The sequence below is a fragment of the Mastomys coucha genome, unplaced genomic scaffold, assembly GCF_008632895.1.
Source record: "Mastomys coucha isolate ucsf_1 unplaced genomic scaffold, UCSF_Mcou_1 pScaffold1, whole genome shotgun sequence".
Lineage (NCBI taxonomy): Eukaryota > Metazoa > Chordata > Mammalia > Rodentia > Muridae > Mastomys > Mastomys coucha.
This window is the reverse complement of record NW_022196891.1, coordinates 29076042-29089984: the sequence shown is the minus strand read 5'-3', so window position 1 is coordinate 29089984 and position 13943 is coordinate 29076042. Positions and strand designations below refer to the sequence as shown.

Sequence of the window (13943 nt, the reverse complement as noted above, 5' to 3'; positions counted from 1 at the left end):
CGGAAGACAGTGTTTTGTTTTTTTTTTCTCTTTTTTCAGAGGGGAGACTGGGAAAGGAGATATCATGTGACATGTAAATAAAGAAAATATTTAATAAAAACATATTTGCTTAAAAGAAAGAAAGAAAGCAGGAAAGAAAGGAACAAAGAAAGAGAGAAAGAGAGAAAGAGAAGGAGCCCCTTTAGCTGAGCATACCCCTGTGCTTCCCCAGAGGAAAAGAGAACCTTCTCTCCCAAGCACTGCCTCGGCCCCACTCACTACCTGGTACCACTGACCCCGTCATACCATGGTGGACCAGTTCCCACCTTCCAGCCCACATTCATCCACACTGACGTCCAAAGCAGTGAGGTCTTTCTCCACCAGCCACACATTATCAGAAATGGTTCCGATCCTGAAAAATCTTCCCATTGCTGGCTGTAAAGCAGACGAGGGGTGCAGTGCAGCGCAGTGCAGTGCCAGGCCCAGAAAAGAACTCTCATGCCCTCTTTACAATTGCTTGAGATGGGATTCGATCTGTTCTTCAAATATGCAAATATCCTAACACAGCCCCTCGCCTCCCCTAGGAAGTTGGACTGTGTCCTGACTTCTCAGCCTGTCTGCTTGGCTTACCAGTCAGTCAGCTACACACGCCTCCCCCACAGGTACCCTCAGAACTTGAACCCTCCAACGGGGTGCGTAGAGAGTAAAACGGTGACTTAAGGACAGAGGTGTGTTTCTGTGTCCTATTCTAAAATGTCTTCATTGAAGACTGAGGGGCCAAGGCCTTTCTTCAGGCACTTACACTGGAGTGGCAGCCACTAATACTGCTTTGTTAAAGAGAGTTCCTGCCCTGTGTTTTCCAGAGAGCCCTGGCTCTCAGGCAGAGCATCCCCTCATCTTGCTGTCCTGACCCAAACTCTCCTTCAGGAACCTCCACCAGGGTCTCCCAGCAGAGGTCTGTCATGGTCTACAATGATGGGAACCTGGTCGCAAACATGGTTGAACGGACGCACGCACGCACACCTACCCCCTGCAGTTTAGCTGCTACCAGGCAGGCTTCGCTGTCCTCCTCAGGTCTCACTAACCCTCCTTTTTCTCTAGCTGGTCTCACACGGAGTCCTGGGGGCCTGGGGAGACGCTGGTTCAGAGCCAGCTACAAGATGCCACAAGACACTAATCCTTACCTCATTTGTTCAAAGTATAGATGGACCAAGCAGAGTTCAAGCCTAATATCTTTACTTTCAGAATAATCTCATTTTATTATTGCTTTCTTTTGCAGGATTTAACCACTTTGTTTTCTTTGAGCTCTGTTGCGTTGATTGTTCGCTACCAAGTGCGTCCCTTTCCCAGCTGTGTCATTTTCTTTTGCAAACCCACTGGCACTCTCCTCAGTTGCAATGTGGCTTTGTGTTTCCGTCCTTTCTCCCTCCTCATGTTTGTGCCCCTACCTGCTCCATGCCTCCCTGTTCGCTCACCCTCTTTTGTTTATTGCAGACAACCCCTATAATGACTCGTCCTTAAGAAACCACCCTGACATATATAGTGGTGAGTCCGGGAGTAACTTCTCCTGTCCTAATCCACTTTGGCTAACTTGACTGATACCGTGACATTAACTCCTGCTGGGTGGCAGAGTGGACAGCTGCCCAGGCCAGGTGCCAGAGGGGACACCTCAGGACACTGTCGACCTGGAGCAAGGTGGTCAGTGGGAGTCTGAGGTGGGCTCCCATCAAAAGCGTTTCCTCCGGCGTGCAAGTCTCCGTTGGCTGAATTCTCAGAGGGTGGCTTCAAGCAAGGGAGGTCTCCGTGAAGGACTCAGCGGAGACTCAAAGGGTCAGTGACAGATGGACAGAAAGTGGACATTCGCATCATTGTGTCCAAAATACCTGAGAAACGACCTGAGAGATGAGAGACTTGTGTCAGCTTACAATTCTAGAGCCTTTTGGTCCACCGTGGCAGAATGCAGGCACACGGTCACTCTTGGCAGGAGTTTATGAAGAGTCTGTTCACATCACAGCAGCCTAGGAAGCAGAACCAAGGACCGGGTGTCCTTCAAAGACCCACCTCTAGTTATCCACCTTTACCAGCTAGACCACACCTCCTGGACATCTCACCCACCACTACATCAGCACCGTGAGCTGAGGGCCCACCATGAGCCAGGGCAGGGGTACATTTCAGATGTATTTGAGAATACATTTCAGAGGCTATTTGAGAATAGTTGAGAGTCCACCATCAGGAGGAAACAGGAAATCGGTTCCTGTTTGGTAGCGTAAATAGCACAGCCAGCTTTTGTTGAGTTGACTTTCCAGTGTCTGGGTATGAATCGCCTGCTTTACAGCCCCCCCCCACCTTTTTTTCCTGAGAGTACTTTGTCACAGCCAGCTCCCAGATCTCTTTGAAAGCTGGAGAGACGGCTCTGCAGTTAAGAGCACTGACCGCTCTTGCAGAGGGCCCGGGGTTAATTTCCAGCACTCATATGGTGACTCAGATCCATTTGTAACCCAGTTTCATGGAATCCAACACTCTCCTCTGGTCTCTGCAGGAATCAGGCCAGCATGTGGTACACCAAAATACATGCTGGCAAAATATGCATATGCATAAGATAAAAGTAAATAATTTTTTTTTTAAAAGAGGTTTCTCTAGAAAATGATATTAAGAATCCAGGTCCAAGTTCTCTCTCTGGGTGAGTATAAATGAAGCTGTCCCGCCATGTCCCTGACACCTGTACCTTTTCCCCCTCTGGGTGCATATAGAAGTCCAGTGCCCACCAGCCACATCTGCAAGTCATGGAACGATCACAATGAGTTATAATTCTAACAAGCCACAGCTGCCTACTAGGTCTGATTAATGGGGGAACTGGCTATTTGCACACCTGAGTCTCCCCTCACTGTGGCTTAAGAATGCCTCGTGTTCCTTGAGCTGCCATTAAGGCCAAGCATTTGCTAGATTTGACAAAGCAGCTGGTCCCATCATCAATTATGCTTCTGAGCTGAGTCCACGTCCCTAAGGGGATCTTTGGGAGCGCAGATAGGTAGGGGATGTCTTTACTGAGGTTGCTAATAGAAGCAGTGAGCGGAGTCTGGAGTGGAGGATGGGCTGAGAAATGAGAGCCAGGGGAAACAGAGGTTCCAACTTGGCACCAAGCAGCAAGAACCATGCTGAGACTTACTGCCCCAGGAAGCAGGCAGCCTTTGTTGAATTCAGGGGATTGTTTGTTTTCAGGGTAACAGAGCCAACCACCACTGTGTCAAAGGCAGGCGCTGCTGTGGAATGTGCCTTTCTCTAAATCAAGCCCCACATATCTATTGTAGGAAAGTACTCTGAAATCCAGAACACATCAGAGCCCTTAAGAGGTCACCTGGCTCAAGTTCTTTACTTTGTGTAAAGGCAGGGAAATGTGAAGTTGTTTCTCCACAGAAGACGGCTGAGTGATTTCAACCTTATAGCCCAGCTTTTTTCCAGAGGTCAGCATTTTTTTTAGAAGAGAGTGAGATTTGAGAGTCACTCAGGACGGTGAAACCAAGAGAGATCACGTGGGGCAGAGCCCTGCTCCTCGGTCCCCCACCAGGGTGGGGCTGGCATAGCCTGAAGCTGCTGGAAAGGATGTAAAATTAAGAGAATGCATATGTTTAACAAAGGACAACCAAGCTGATGGCTTTGAAAAGAAAGAAAGAAAAAAAAAAACCAAGAAAGTAAGGAAGTTCTTCCTGGGTACAGAGCTCCTAGCCAAGGGACATTGTCAGGGACAAATGTCCAGAACATCCCTCTCTTTGGCTCAAAATATGATATGTCTCTTTTCTAGAAATAGGGCCACCCAGTTCTAATGATCTGTACAGAGAGTTGACATCCTCTGGACATGGGCCAGAAGCCACCTCCCCTCTGATTGGCAGAGAAAGGCCCTTGGGTTTCATTCCATGCAGAAAGCAGGTGTTTTATCGTGTGTACCTGGAGCTGCACTGCCTCCAGTCAAATCTAGTCTCCAGGACATACCAGGTGATGCTAGGCAAGCCATTTAATGCTTTAGAACTCTCTCTCTCTCTCTCATCTGCCAAATGGGTGGATTACTAGCCTCAAAGATGGTTGAAAAGGTTAAAGAGGATCATGACCCCCATAGCTGCTAAGCTGCCGTACACATTGACAATGTTAATATATAACCCACTGTTGGATTTAAAGGGGGAAGTTTTGTGTGGACTGGATTGTATATAGGCCATCTGTTTCTAAATTAAGGGAGATGCGGAGACTTTGAAGACAAGCCCGGGAGAGAAAGACAGGCACACATACAAGAGGAGAACTGCTCCACAGGGAGAGATGTTAGCGTGCGCTAGAGAAAGGAGAGCTGGCCGGTTTTCCAGCTCTGCTAAGAACTGGGTGAGGAGAGAGGCTGCAACTATTGCAGGCAGGATTCAGATTAATTTTACAGAAGACGCTTCCTAACAGCGAGACACGCCAAATGTTTCTAGACCATGAGATTACACACATACACACCTACCCCATATCTTTTGCTCAGCCATTCCTGGGACCAGAAAGAGGGATGGGGTGTCAGGAGGTCTGGTTCTCAGTTCTGAGATCTGAAGGCCACAGAGAGGACTATCCAGTAGGGTCCGGCTACCATAGAAAGCTGCATTTGGCAACTGGCCCCAAGATGCATCTGAGGTCTTGAACCGTGTTCCGCTGTCGTGTTCCGCTGAGTGAAGGGAGCAGCTGAGTCTGTCAGCACTATTTTTGGTAGAAGAGAGCCAGAAACTGTTTCTCATTTGACCCTTTAAAGCCAATTTGATTAAAGTGGGGTTGTGACCTGATGTCCCCTGACTGACCATCTGGCTCTGGGCATCCATGAGTCCTCTCAGTAGCACAGCTCCCAAGAGCCACCCTCGGGCACCTTCTCTTGAATTTATGCAGGTTTGAACATGGCATCTACATCCTGGGATTTTTTTTGGTGTCAGGGTAGACCCAACCTGAACTGGAATGGGACAGAGCACCCCTGTCTCCAGAGTGAAAAGAGCTGTCTGAAGAGACATCTCTCACCACATAGTTACCCTTCATCTTAGTAGTTACTGGCTCCTGCGTCTCCTCCAAGGAAAGGAACCAGGCACCCTCCCTTGGGAACAAGGGTTCCCAAAGTCACCAGCCAGATCCTCTTCCTTAAGTTTTTATGTGATCCCCTCCTGCACAGCTGCCATTTTTCATAACTTCCCTTCAGCTCCAGCCTTCTGGTTCCTCTGTAAAGCCACGAGTCACCACGGTCCCCCTGCGAGATCCCCATATCCCTAAGAATCCAGTCGAGATGCTCTGGACCGCTTCATTCCTTCCCAGGTTCTTGGCTTGGAGCTTATCAGTTACCTCCGAGGAATGCTGGGATCTTAGAGGCTGAGAATAGTAAAACCAGAGCAGTTCACAGAGGACCAAACGCCCTTCTCCTTCACCCCTTGGCCTTCGGATTTTGAGTTTCTTTGATTGTCGTTATTAGAAACATTCTGAAACTGCCTGTCAGAAATGCCGGACAGAGTAACCTCTCCAGCGCCAGACTGAGAGGCGACCACAGCAACCCAGCTCAGAATCCAAAACAGCGGAATCTGGAACTCGTGAGCTTGGGCAAAGTCTGTTAACTTCATAGAAACTCAGTCTCCTTCGCTAAAAACACCCAAGTGGTAACAGTAATTGTGAGGCTTAAACATGCTGACACTGCAGACCAACCACACAGCACTTGGCCCTTATTAAATACTTCCTGGGCAGGGCAGTGATGGCTCCCTCTGACTTGCTTCTCAGTCGCTGCTTCCTCCCTAAGATACTTCTGTGGGTTGGTACCCCACACCCGATACTCTGTGCTGCTGCTGTATGTAGCTTTTCTCTGGTCACACTCCTACGTGTTGTGATGGCCAGAGCAGGGCTCTGTGCTAATAATCTTCCTGCTCCCCATCCTTACTGCTTCCGTGATGTGCTGCATGCTGTGGGGCGCATTAAGTGTCCAGAGGGTCACGGACTGGCTCTCGTGGACTTTTCTTGTGTGGAATGGGTGTGGTGACTGAGATGTAATCTTTTCCGTGTCATTACAGGGTTCACAACTCTGGACAGACTCACCCAATTGATATGAACCTTCTGCCCTAGAATCTCTGATTTTGGTGCCCTCGGCTGTGGGTGTTTGTTTGTTTGTTTGCTTGTTTGTTTTTGTGGCTGTGTGATGAGAGGAGGCTGCTGCTTCCTGGTTGCTGAGTGTGGATGCTGCGGATGCTGCTAGGTCTGCAGATATAGACCGTAACCGACTAACCACTTAATGGATTAACCCTGCAGTTGCCACTGTTCTATATGTGTGTGCTGGTGTGGTAGATGAGACTGTGTTGGGATAAACTCTTGCCTCCTTTTTTATTTCTTCTTCCCCTTTTAACTTGTCAGCTCCACAATTATTTCATGAACACGTGCCATATGTCATCTGTTCTGTTGTGCCAGTAGCCCAAATACCTCAGTGTGTGTTTTAATGTCTCTTCCCTTGTCGAGAGATAAAAGATAAATTCTGTGAGATGTTTCCCAATGACTAATGAAGAGAAGCTGGGCATCCTCAGGACAGGAGCCTCCCTGATTCATCCTGATACCTGCAGGGGCAGCCAGCTTCCATAGGAAGCATGAGTTACTGAGCTTGGATGGCCACCAGCAAGTCTCCACACCACCAGCAGCAGTTAAACCCAGAGGGATTCTCTTGTTCCCACTCCAGGCATCCCCAAGGGCTCCTACCTAGCAGATCTGCTTCCCCCCCCCTCCTTCCTGCTTGTCTGACTGAGCCTGTGACCCATGGTGGCTCAGGCTTATATTCATCTTTCAGTCTTCATGTGTCTAAGCCAGCGGTTCCTCCTCCAGTTTCCTGTTTGATTTGGGATTTCTCGTTGAAGATTTTTATTTTTTATTTTCTATTTTTTTTTTGTTCTACCCATTTCCATGGAGTTGTACAAGGAGTGTAGGAAACAAGTAAGATTTGGGTCCACTCTCCACCCTGATTGGCATGGCCCCTTCCATGGGGAACAGTGTCGTTGTGTAGACCACTCAGCCTCTAACACCTGTGTGGAAGATTTCTGCCTATCTCATGGCTGCTCTAGCCTAGTTGAACCATTGGTCACCTTCCCCCATCTTGGCTACCATTCACCCCACCTACACCCACCCCATCTCTCATGCAGTCAAGAGTGAGGAGCCAGAGTGGGCTTGGCCCCGGACAGCTTTCCAGTCATCTCTCGTCCTTCATTCTCTTTGTGTCTTTGCTAAGCCATTAATAATTCTCTGTTTATCTGGGGCCTTGCTGCTTCATCCCAGCTCCTTATCAGAGTCCCAAAGAGCAAGTGGCTTGTCCTATGTCCCCAACCTATGGCTTCTCTTTCTTCCATGTCCCTGTCTCTGGGGAGGATAGACCGATGCTGAGATGATCTGGCCTGGGGGATCCCATCCCAACACAGACGCCAGAGATGGACCTCTCAATGCTCCACAGCCCTCTCTGTCCCAGAGGGAGGGAAGGGCTTCCGAGCTCTTCTCCACAGAACCTGGAACTGGTTACATACATGTGCTGGTGGAGCCGAGGACTCCCAAGCTTCCAGATACATCTTTGAAAGACACCCAGATCCTGGGGGCCGAGGGTGGCTTGGGCTGGAAGGACCCAGCAGTGGGGTGTGATAGCATTTCTTTCTAACCCAGTAATGTTGGCACACCCGGGGCCAGAGGCTCACAGAAGTTTGTTCTATCCTGTTTCAGCCCGAGGAGTTGCAGAAAGAACGCCCAGCTTCATGTACCCCCAGGGCACCTCGAGCAGTCAGATGGTTCTACGCGGCATGGACCTGCTGCTGGAGTGCATTGCCTCTGGGGTGTATGTACCGCCTGCACCATCTTCTATCCCCGCTCCTGAAGGATGGGTGGGCATCAATCCACACATTTTGGAGGCAGACCGGTATATAGGGAAAGGGAAAGCAAGCAGGCCCATGAGCAGAACACTGTATGTCTATCATCCACATCCCACTATGGCTGTCTCTGCTTTGGGACAATGGCAATTTTTGAGAAAAAAAGGCAATGGCTAGGCATGCTGCAGATGCATTAAATCGTATGCTATCTTAGCTCTGCCTTTCTGTGGAGACCCTGTGGCCAGACAGCCTCCTCTGACGAGGAGAACTCAGGTTTCAGAAGGCATACACTTTCCTCCTGGGCCCAAGTCTACTTTTAGGATGTCTGGATGTTAGACTCGTTAGAAGACACATTCAGTAATGGGCCCTTTGCTTTATGCTTGATCCCTGAACTAGCCCAACACCAGACATTGCATGGTACAAGAAAGGTGGGGACCTCCCATCTGACAAGGCCAAGTTCGAGAACTTTAACAAGGCTCTGCGCATCACCAATGTGTCCGAAGAGGACTCTGGGGAATATTTCTGCCTGGCCTCCAACAAGATGGGCAGCATCCGGCACACGATCTCGGTGAGAGTAAAGGGTACGTTGTGTGTATTTCTCATTATGATTATGTTGCCAGCCCTGAACACAGATGTCATGACACCCTTCCTGCTGTGGCCGGGAGGCAGAGGGAGTGGGGAACTTCCAGTGTCCTGGCTAACTGGCAACGCTGGGCTGCCATGGCGGTATCACTCCTGGGTGTGCAACTGCACACATTCGTGGGCATGGATACTGAGGGAAGGCAATTTACTGTAGTGTTCGCCCAGCTCTGGGCTCTCTCTCTGCAAGTGGGATCCCTCCCAGAGCCTTCTCTTTCATTTTGCATTCCCATCTGTGCTGTGTCGTCTTAGCCTGTGCTGTCTGTGTCATATGCATGGCACTGTGCTGCTCCTTCAGGATGGGAATCATCATGGACCATATCATTTTTAAGCCACCTTCCTCCCCTCAAAACAGATACAGCATACCTGAGCTGTCTCGACACTAGAGCCTCTGTCCTTGTGGGTCCCCGTTAGATGGCAGGCTGTGTGGGTCATTACTCAGCTCAGGCTACATGCAGGCCGGGAGGTCGGGGGCTGAGGCTGAGTACAACCTTCTCAGCATACAGTTGGCTGATCGTAGGAGACCTTGTCCTCACCACTGTACACACACAAATGCGTTCTCATTCTTTTTGGTGAGTAACAAAATCTAGAAGTTTCTTTTCTCAGAAAGATCTACATGCTCACACACACACACAAAAAAAATTGTCCAAATAATGGGAAATGTGAACAGCCAAAAATGACTCTAACCAGAGTTCAGTGCCTGAAAGAAAAAAGTTCAGGACTTTCCAGTCTTGTAACCACAGAATCTCAAAGGGTGCGACCAAGTGCATCGTCAATGTCCCTGACCTCTCAGAGCCTCAGCCGCTCAGTCCCTTGACAGCTCAGCTGCAGGAGGTCTGGATGACCCCCAGCATCCAGAGGGAAGGCAATTTACTGTAGCATTTTAAACACGCTTTGGAGAATCCTAACAAGCAGACTCTGCTCTGTGGGCTCAGCTAGCCAGCCACCTGCGGGCTGGGCTGAGCTGTTATCGTGAGGGTGAATGATCAGGGCTGGGACTTAGGGATCGCCCTCATGGGAGTCCACCTGGCTTCTCGTGCCTGGCCTGTGCCATCTACCTCTGCCTGCCTTGTCTTTCAGCTGCTCCTTACTGGCTGGATGAGCCCAAGAACCTGATCCTGGCTCCTGGGGAAGATGGGAGACTGGTGTGCCGAGCCAATGGGAACCCGAAGCCGACCGTGCAGTGGATGGTGAATGGAGAACCTTTGCAATGTGAGTCAAGCGGCTGTCCCATTCCATCTGTTCCCTCTCCCCTCAGAGGCTTTGTTGGTGAGCCAGATGTCCCCATCGCGAAGAAGGTGAATGGCTCATTGACATTGCTTCCGGCAACCTTGCTCTGCAGGCATCTCAGAAGTAGAAAGCCTTTCTTATTTTTCTGACAGGACAGGAGGCTAAGTAGCCTAGAGCCTGTGGTTATTATGCTCCTGTGTTTAGAGATCTGTGCTTCTTTGTGGTTTTCTTAACCTTTGCTTTCTGCATAACGCTAGAGCCCAGTTTAGAAGCTGAACACTGTAGCCTCAACTCAGGTTTGGACGCTGAGTGGTAGGTGAGGTTTAGAAGGTTATGTCTATTGTCATTAACCAATGATAGATCTAAGTCTTAATCTCTAACAAAGGCTACTCAAAAGGCAGTGTTATGTGAGTGTGGAAGACTGTGGCTGAACGCAAGGAAAAACAAAACATTAAGTATTTGGGGAAAACTTAGGTCCTGTCCAGATGGACTGAGTAGGGGTTCAGGGATCCCTTTGAGCTGATGATGTTGGTCTGGTTTTCACATTATATTCTGTCCAGCTGTTTTGCTTTTGAAATGTCTAGTCATTCACTTCTTTAAGGAGTTGGGGAAATGTAAGCAGGGATATCGACTAGTGGGGTGGGAACTCAGAGGCCGCAGAAGGAAGCTGCCCCAGTGTGCTGCGGCTAAGGAGAAAAGCCAGGGAGAGAAGAGTGAGTGAGACACAGCCAGGACAGCACCTGATGCTGGCAAGATGAAAATGGTGGCCAAGTGTGCATGGCAGCTCAGCCTGGCCAAGGGTGCACAGCAGCTCAGCTCATGTGGCCAAGTGTGTATAACACACTTCTGTACCTTCCTGACGCTACAACCCGTTAATAGAGTTCCTCATGTTGGGTGACGCCCCTCCCCAACCATAAAATTATTTTCTTGCTACTTCATAACTGTGATTTTGCTACTGTTACGAATCACAATGTAAGTATCTGTTATGCAGAATATGTGACCCCTGTAGACCCACAGGTTGAGTGACACGTGTATAGGGTAAGGGAGTCTCGCCCTTAGGGGCCAGCAGCTGACCTTATCAATTCAGAATCATTGTGGAATCCTAAGCCTGAAGCCAGTGAGTGGATCAATCTCTGCAAACGCCTATCGGTTCCATCTGGCCTCTTGACATACACGACCATGTCCACAGCAGGCAGGCTGATGCTGGGAGGCATGGAAAGAACATGGCGGGGCTGCCTGTAGCGAGGTGCCGTGCCTCTGTCCCCCACTCAGTGTCCTTAGGAGACACTTCCAGCTATAACATTCTCCATCCCAGGGTACACAACAGCCCACAGACCACAAAGCTAAGTGTGGTCAACAGAGGCCCGTGGCGCGCAGAGAAGGGAGCCACTGAGTGATGAGAACTCTGGCAGCATACTTCCTCTGCCATAACAAGCTCAACAGCAGCACAGATCACCAGAGACCAGGGTTCCCAGCAGCCCACCTCCAAATACAAATCCACTAGGTCTGGTGGGGTTCAGCCTTCAGAGCCCCAGGAAGAAATTGCTCCAACTTCTCTGCCCCCTCCCCCATCCCCCAAATTTCACTTTTTCTTTTTTTCTTTTCTTTTTTTTTAAGATTTATTTTTACTTATTTTGTGTGTATGAGTACACTGTAGCTGTACAGATGGCCGTAAGCTATCATGTGTGTGGCTGCTATTGATCTCAGGACCTCTTCCGGCTGCGCTTGCTCCAGCCCGCTTGCTCCAGCCCTGCTCACTCCAGCCTCGAACTTTTTTCTTTTTTACTGCACTTTTAGGAGTCTTTCTACTTCAGCTTATTTTTAAAAGTTTTTTGGGTCTACTATTGTACCCATCTCGCACTTATCTACTTGTGCGTATGCATTTTTCGTTGTTAATACTTTCTTTTTGTGTTTTTCTTGTGCGTGCTTCTCCTTTTTCTTTTTTATTATACACTTATATTTACTATCCTTTATCTTAGTTTTCAAATTAAGGCTGGGTGTGTTTTCAGGGTCACATATGTGCCCGTGGGGAAACGCATTATTCATCGGGAGCTGATATCTTAATTTTAGAGACAAGGCCTCTGACTAGCTTAGAGTTTTCCAAGTAGGCTAGACTGCCTGGCCAGGGAGCCGCAGGTGTCTCTGCCTCCCCGGTGCTGGGATTAGAAACATGTCACTACATCTGGCTTCTTTTTTTTTTAACATTTTGTAGGCACCTTTATTGTTCCCAAAACAAACAAACAAACAAACAAAAGATAAAACTGCTATTAAAACCATCCTTTCTCAATCTGGACTTTTTTCTAAACACAGCAGTTTTTTGTTTTGTTTTGTTTTGTTTTGTTTTGTTTGAGTTTGTTTGTCAAGTATTTCTCTTTTTTTAAATTGGATATTTTATTTATTTACATTTCAAATGTTATCCCCTTTCCCAGTTTCCCCTCTGCAACCCCCCTATGCCATCCCCCTTCCCCTGCTTCTATGACGGTGCTCCCTCACCCACCTACCCTCTCCCGCCTCACTGCCCTGGCATTCCCCTACACTGGGGCATCAAGCCTTCACAGGACCAAGGGCCTCCCCTCCCATTGATGCCAGATAAGGCCCCTTCAACTCCTTCAGTCCTTCTCCCAACTCCTCCATTGGGGTCCCTGTGACCAGTCCAATGGTTGGCTGCAAGCATCCACATCTGTATTGGTCATGAACTGGCAGAGCTTTTCAGGAGTCAGCTGTATCAGGCTCCTGTCAGCAAGCACTTCTCGGCATCAGCAATAGTGCCTGGGTTGGTACCTGCATGTGGGATGGATTCCCAGGTGGGGCAGTCTCTGGATGGCCTTTCCTTCAGTCTCTGTTCCACTCTTTGTCCCTGTATTTCCTTTAGACAGGAGCAATTCTGGGTTCAAATTTTGGAGGTGGATAGGTGGCACCATCCCTCAACCAGGGGGCCATGCCTAACCTCTGGATAGGATCTCAACAGGTTCTCCCTCCCCTTTGTAGGTTTTTATATGTGGACTCTGAGATCAAAGTCAGACCCTGTGCTTATGCAGCAAGAAATTTGTTAACCAAGCAATGTACCAAGCCTGAAACAGTACTTTATGTTCTGTTTGATTCCCTTTCTTACGTTTATCTCACCTTCTCTACAGACTTTTCCCCTGGAGATCCTGTATCTGCGTACTGTGTTCTTTCTCCTCCATCTCCATGACCTTGTGCTAGACACACCTCTTTCTAGTCTTTCCTTCTATCTAACCTTGATTCTGTGTATTTTACCCCTTTTTGTCTCATCCATTGGCTATTTTTGTACATATTCTAAATAATTCTCAACTTCATAGCACATACTACATTATTTTTTACCATTTTCTGTTCTACAGCCATTCATAATGCACCCATGAGCTTTAACCAATATTAAGTGTATTTCTATGCCTTGGCTTGGTGTCGTTGCTATCCCAGCAATTTATTGTGTCCTCTCTGGGTGGTACTAGGAATTGACCCCTTAAAAGCTCAACAAGAAGACATACAAATGAAGTTGGATGAGCTATCAAAGCCAGTGGTTATGTACATCATAGCTCAGACACACAAGAAACATGAACAAACACATCAGCATGTCTCCCGCAAAGGAGCTTGATTCTGAACTCAAAGATGTGAAATTAACAAATTACAGATGAAAGATTCAAACGTTTGCATGTAAGATGATCCATGACTTCAAAGATGATGGAAACAAGCAGATGAATAAAGCGAAGTGATCGATCGGTTCAGGACCAAGAGATGAAAGCCAGGGATACAGACAAGGAAGTCAGAGAAAATCACAGGAAAAAGTCAGCAACAGGGATGTGCAAGGAAACGGAGATTGGCTTTTAGTTTGGGGTTTTCGTTTTTTGTTTTTTGTGGGGTTTTTTGGTGTTTTCTTCTAATCAAATAGAAATGTTGAAATGAAAAATAACAGTGGAAAACATCAACAGACACACCATGAAGAAGAAAGACTATCAGAAATAGAAGAAAGTGTCAAAGAAGCAATCATCACTTAATTTTAAAAGCATCACTAACATCACTAAGATTTTTCATAAGTAATAACATGACTTCCAAAAAAATCCAGAGATGCAATCGAGAGATAAACTTAAGGATCCATGAAGCAATAGAAAGAGCTAAGACAGAAACTAAAAGTATAGAAAAATCTATTCGGTGAAATTATAGTAGAAAACTTTCCAAAATGTAACTGTAAATATAGACATCTTGGTCAAG

The 13943-nt window shown here is 47.9% G+C and overlaps 1 protein-coding gene and 1 long non-coding RNA gene across 15 annotated transcripts in view; one reads left to right on the top strand and one right to left on the bottom strand.

The window, feature by feature from the left end:
- Nfasc (neurofascin) overlaps positions 1-13943 on the top strand; it is a 180239-nt gene that overhangs the window by 120435 nt on the left and 45861 nt on the right. For 10 of the 14 annotated variants that reach the window (XM_031382393.1, XM_031382366.1, XM_031382452.1 and 7 more), the window contains 4 exons: positions 1474-1524; positions 7705-7816; positions 8244-8428; positions 9567-9698. In XM_031382393.1, coding sequence (XP_031238253.1) covers positions 1474-1524; positions 7705-7816; positions 8244-8428; positions 9567-9698 — 480 coding nt within the window. The remainder of the gene's footprint in view (positions 1-1473; positions 1525-7704; positions 7817-8243; positions 8429-9566; positions 9699-13943) is intronic. The other 4 variants (XM_031382407.1, XM_031382402.1, XM_031382384.1 and 1 more) reach the window with 1 other exon arrangement.
- Positions 1214-5611, bottom strand: LOC116099202. Its single transcript, XR_004122154.1, has 2 exons — positions 4466-5611; positions 1214-1874 (listed from the first exon to the last, which is right to left on the bottom strand). It is a non-coding gene; the product is annotated as an uncharacterized LOC116099202 (long non-coding RNA).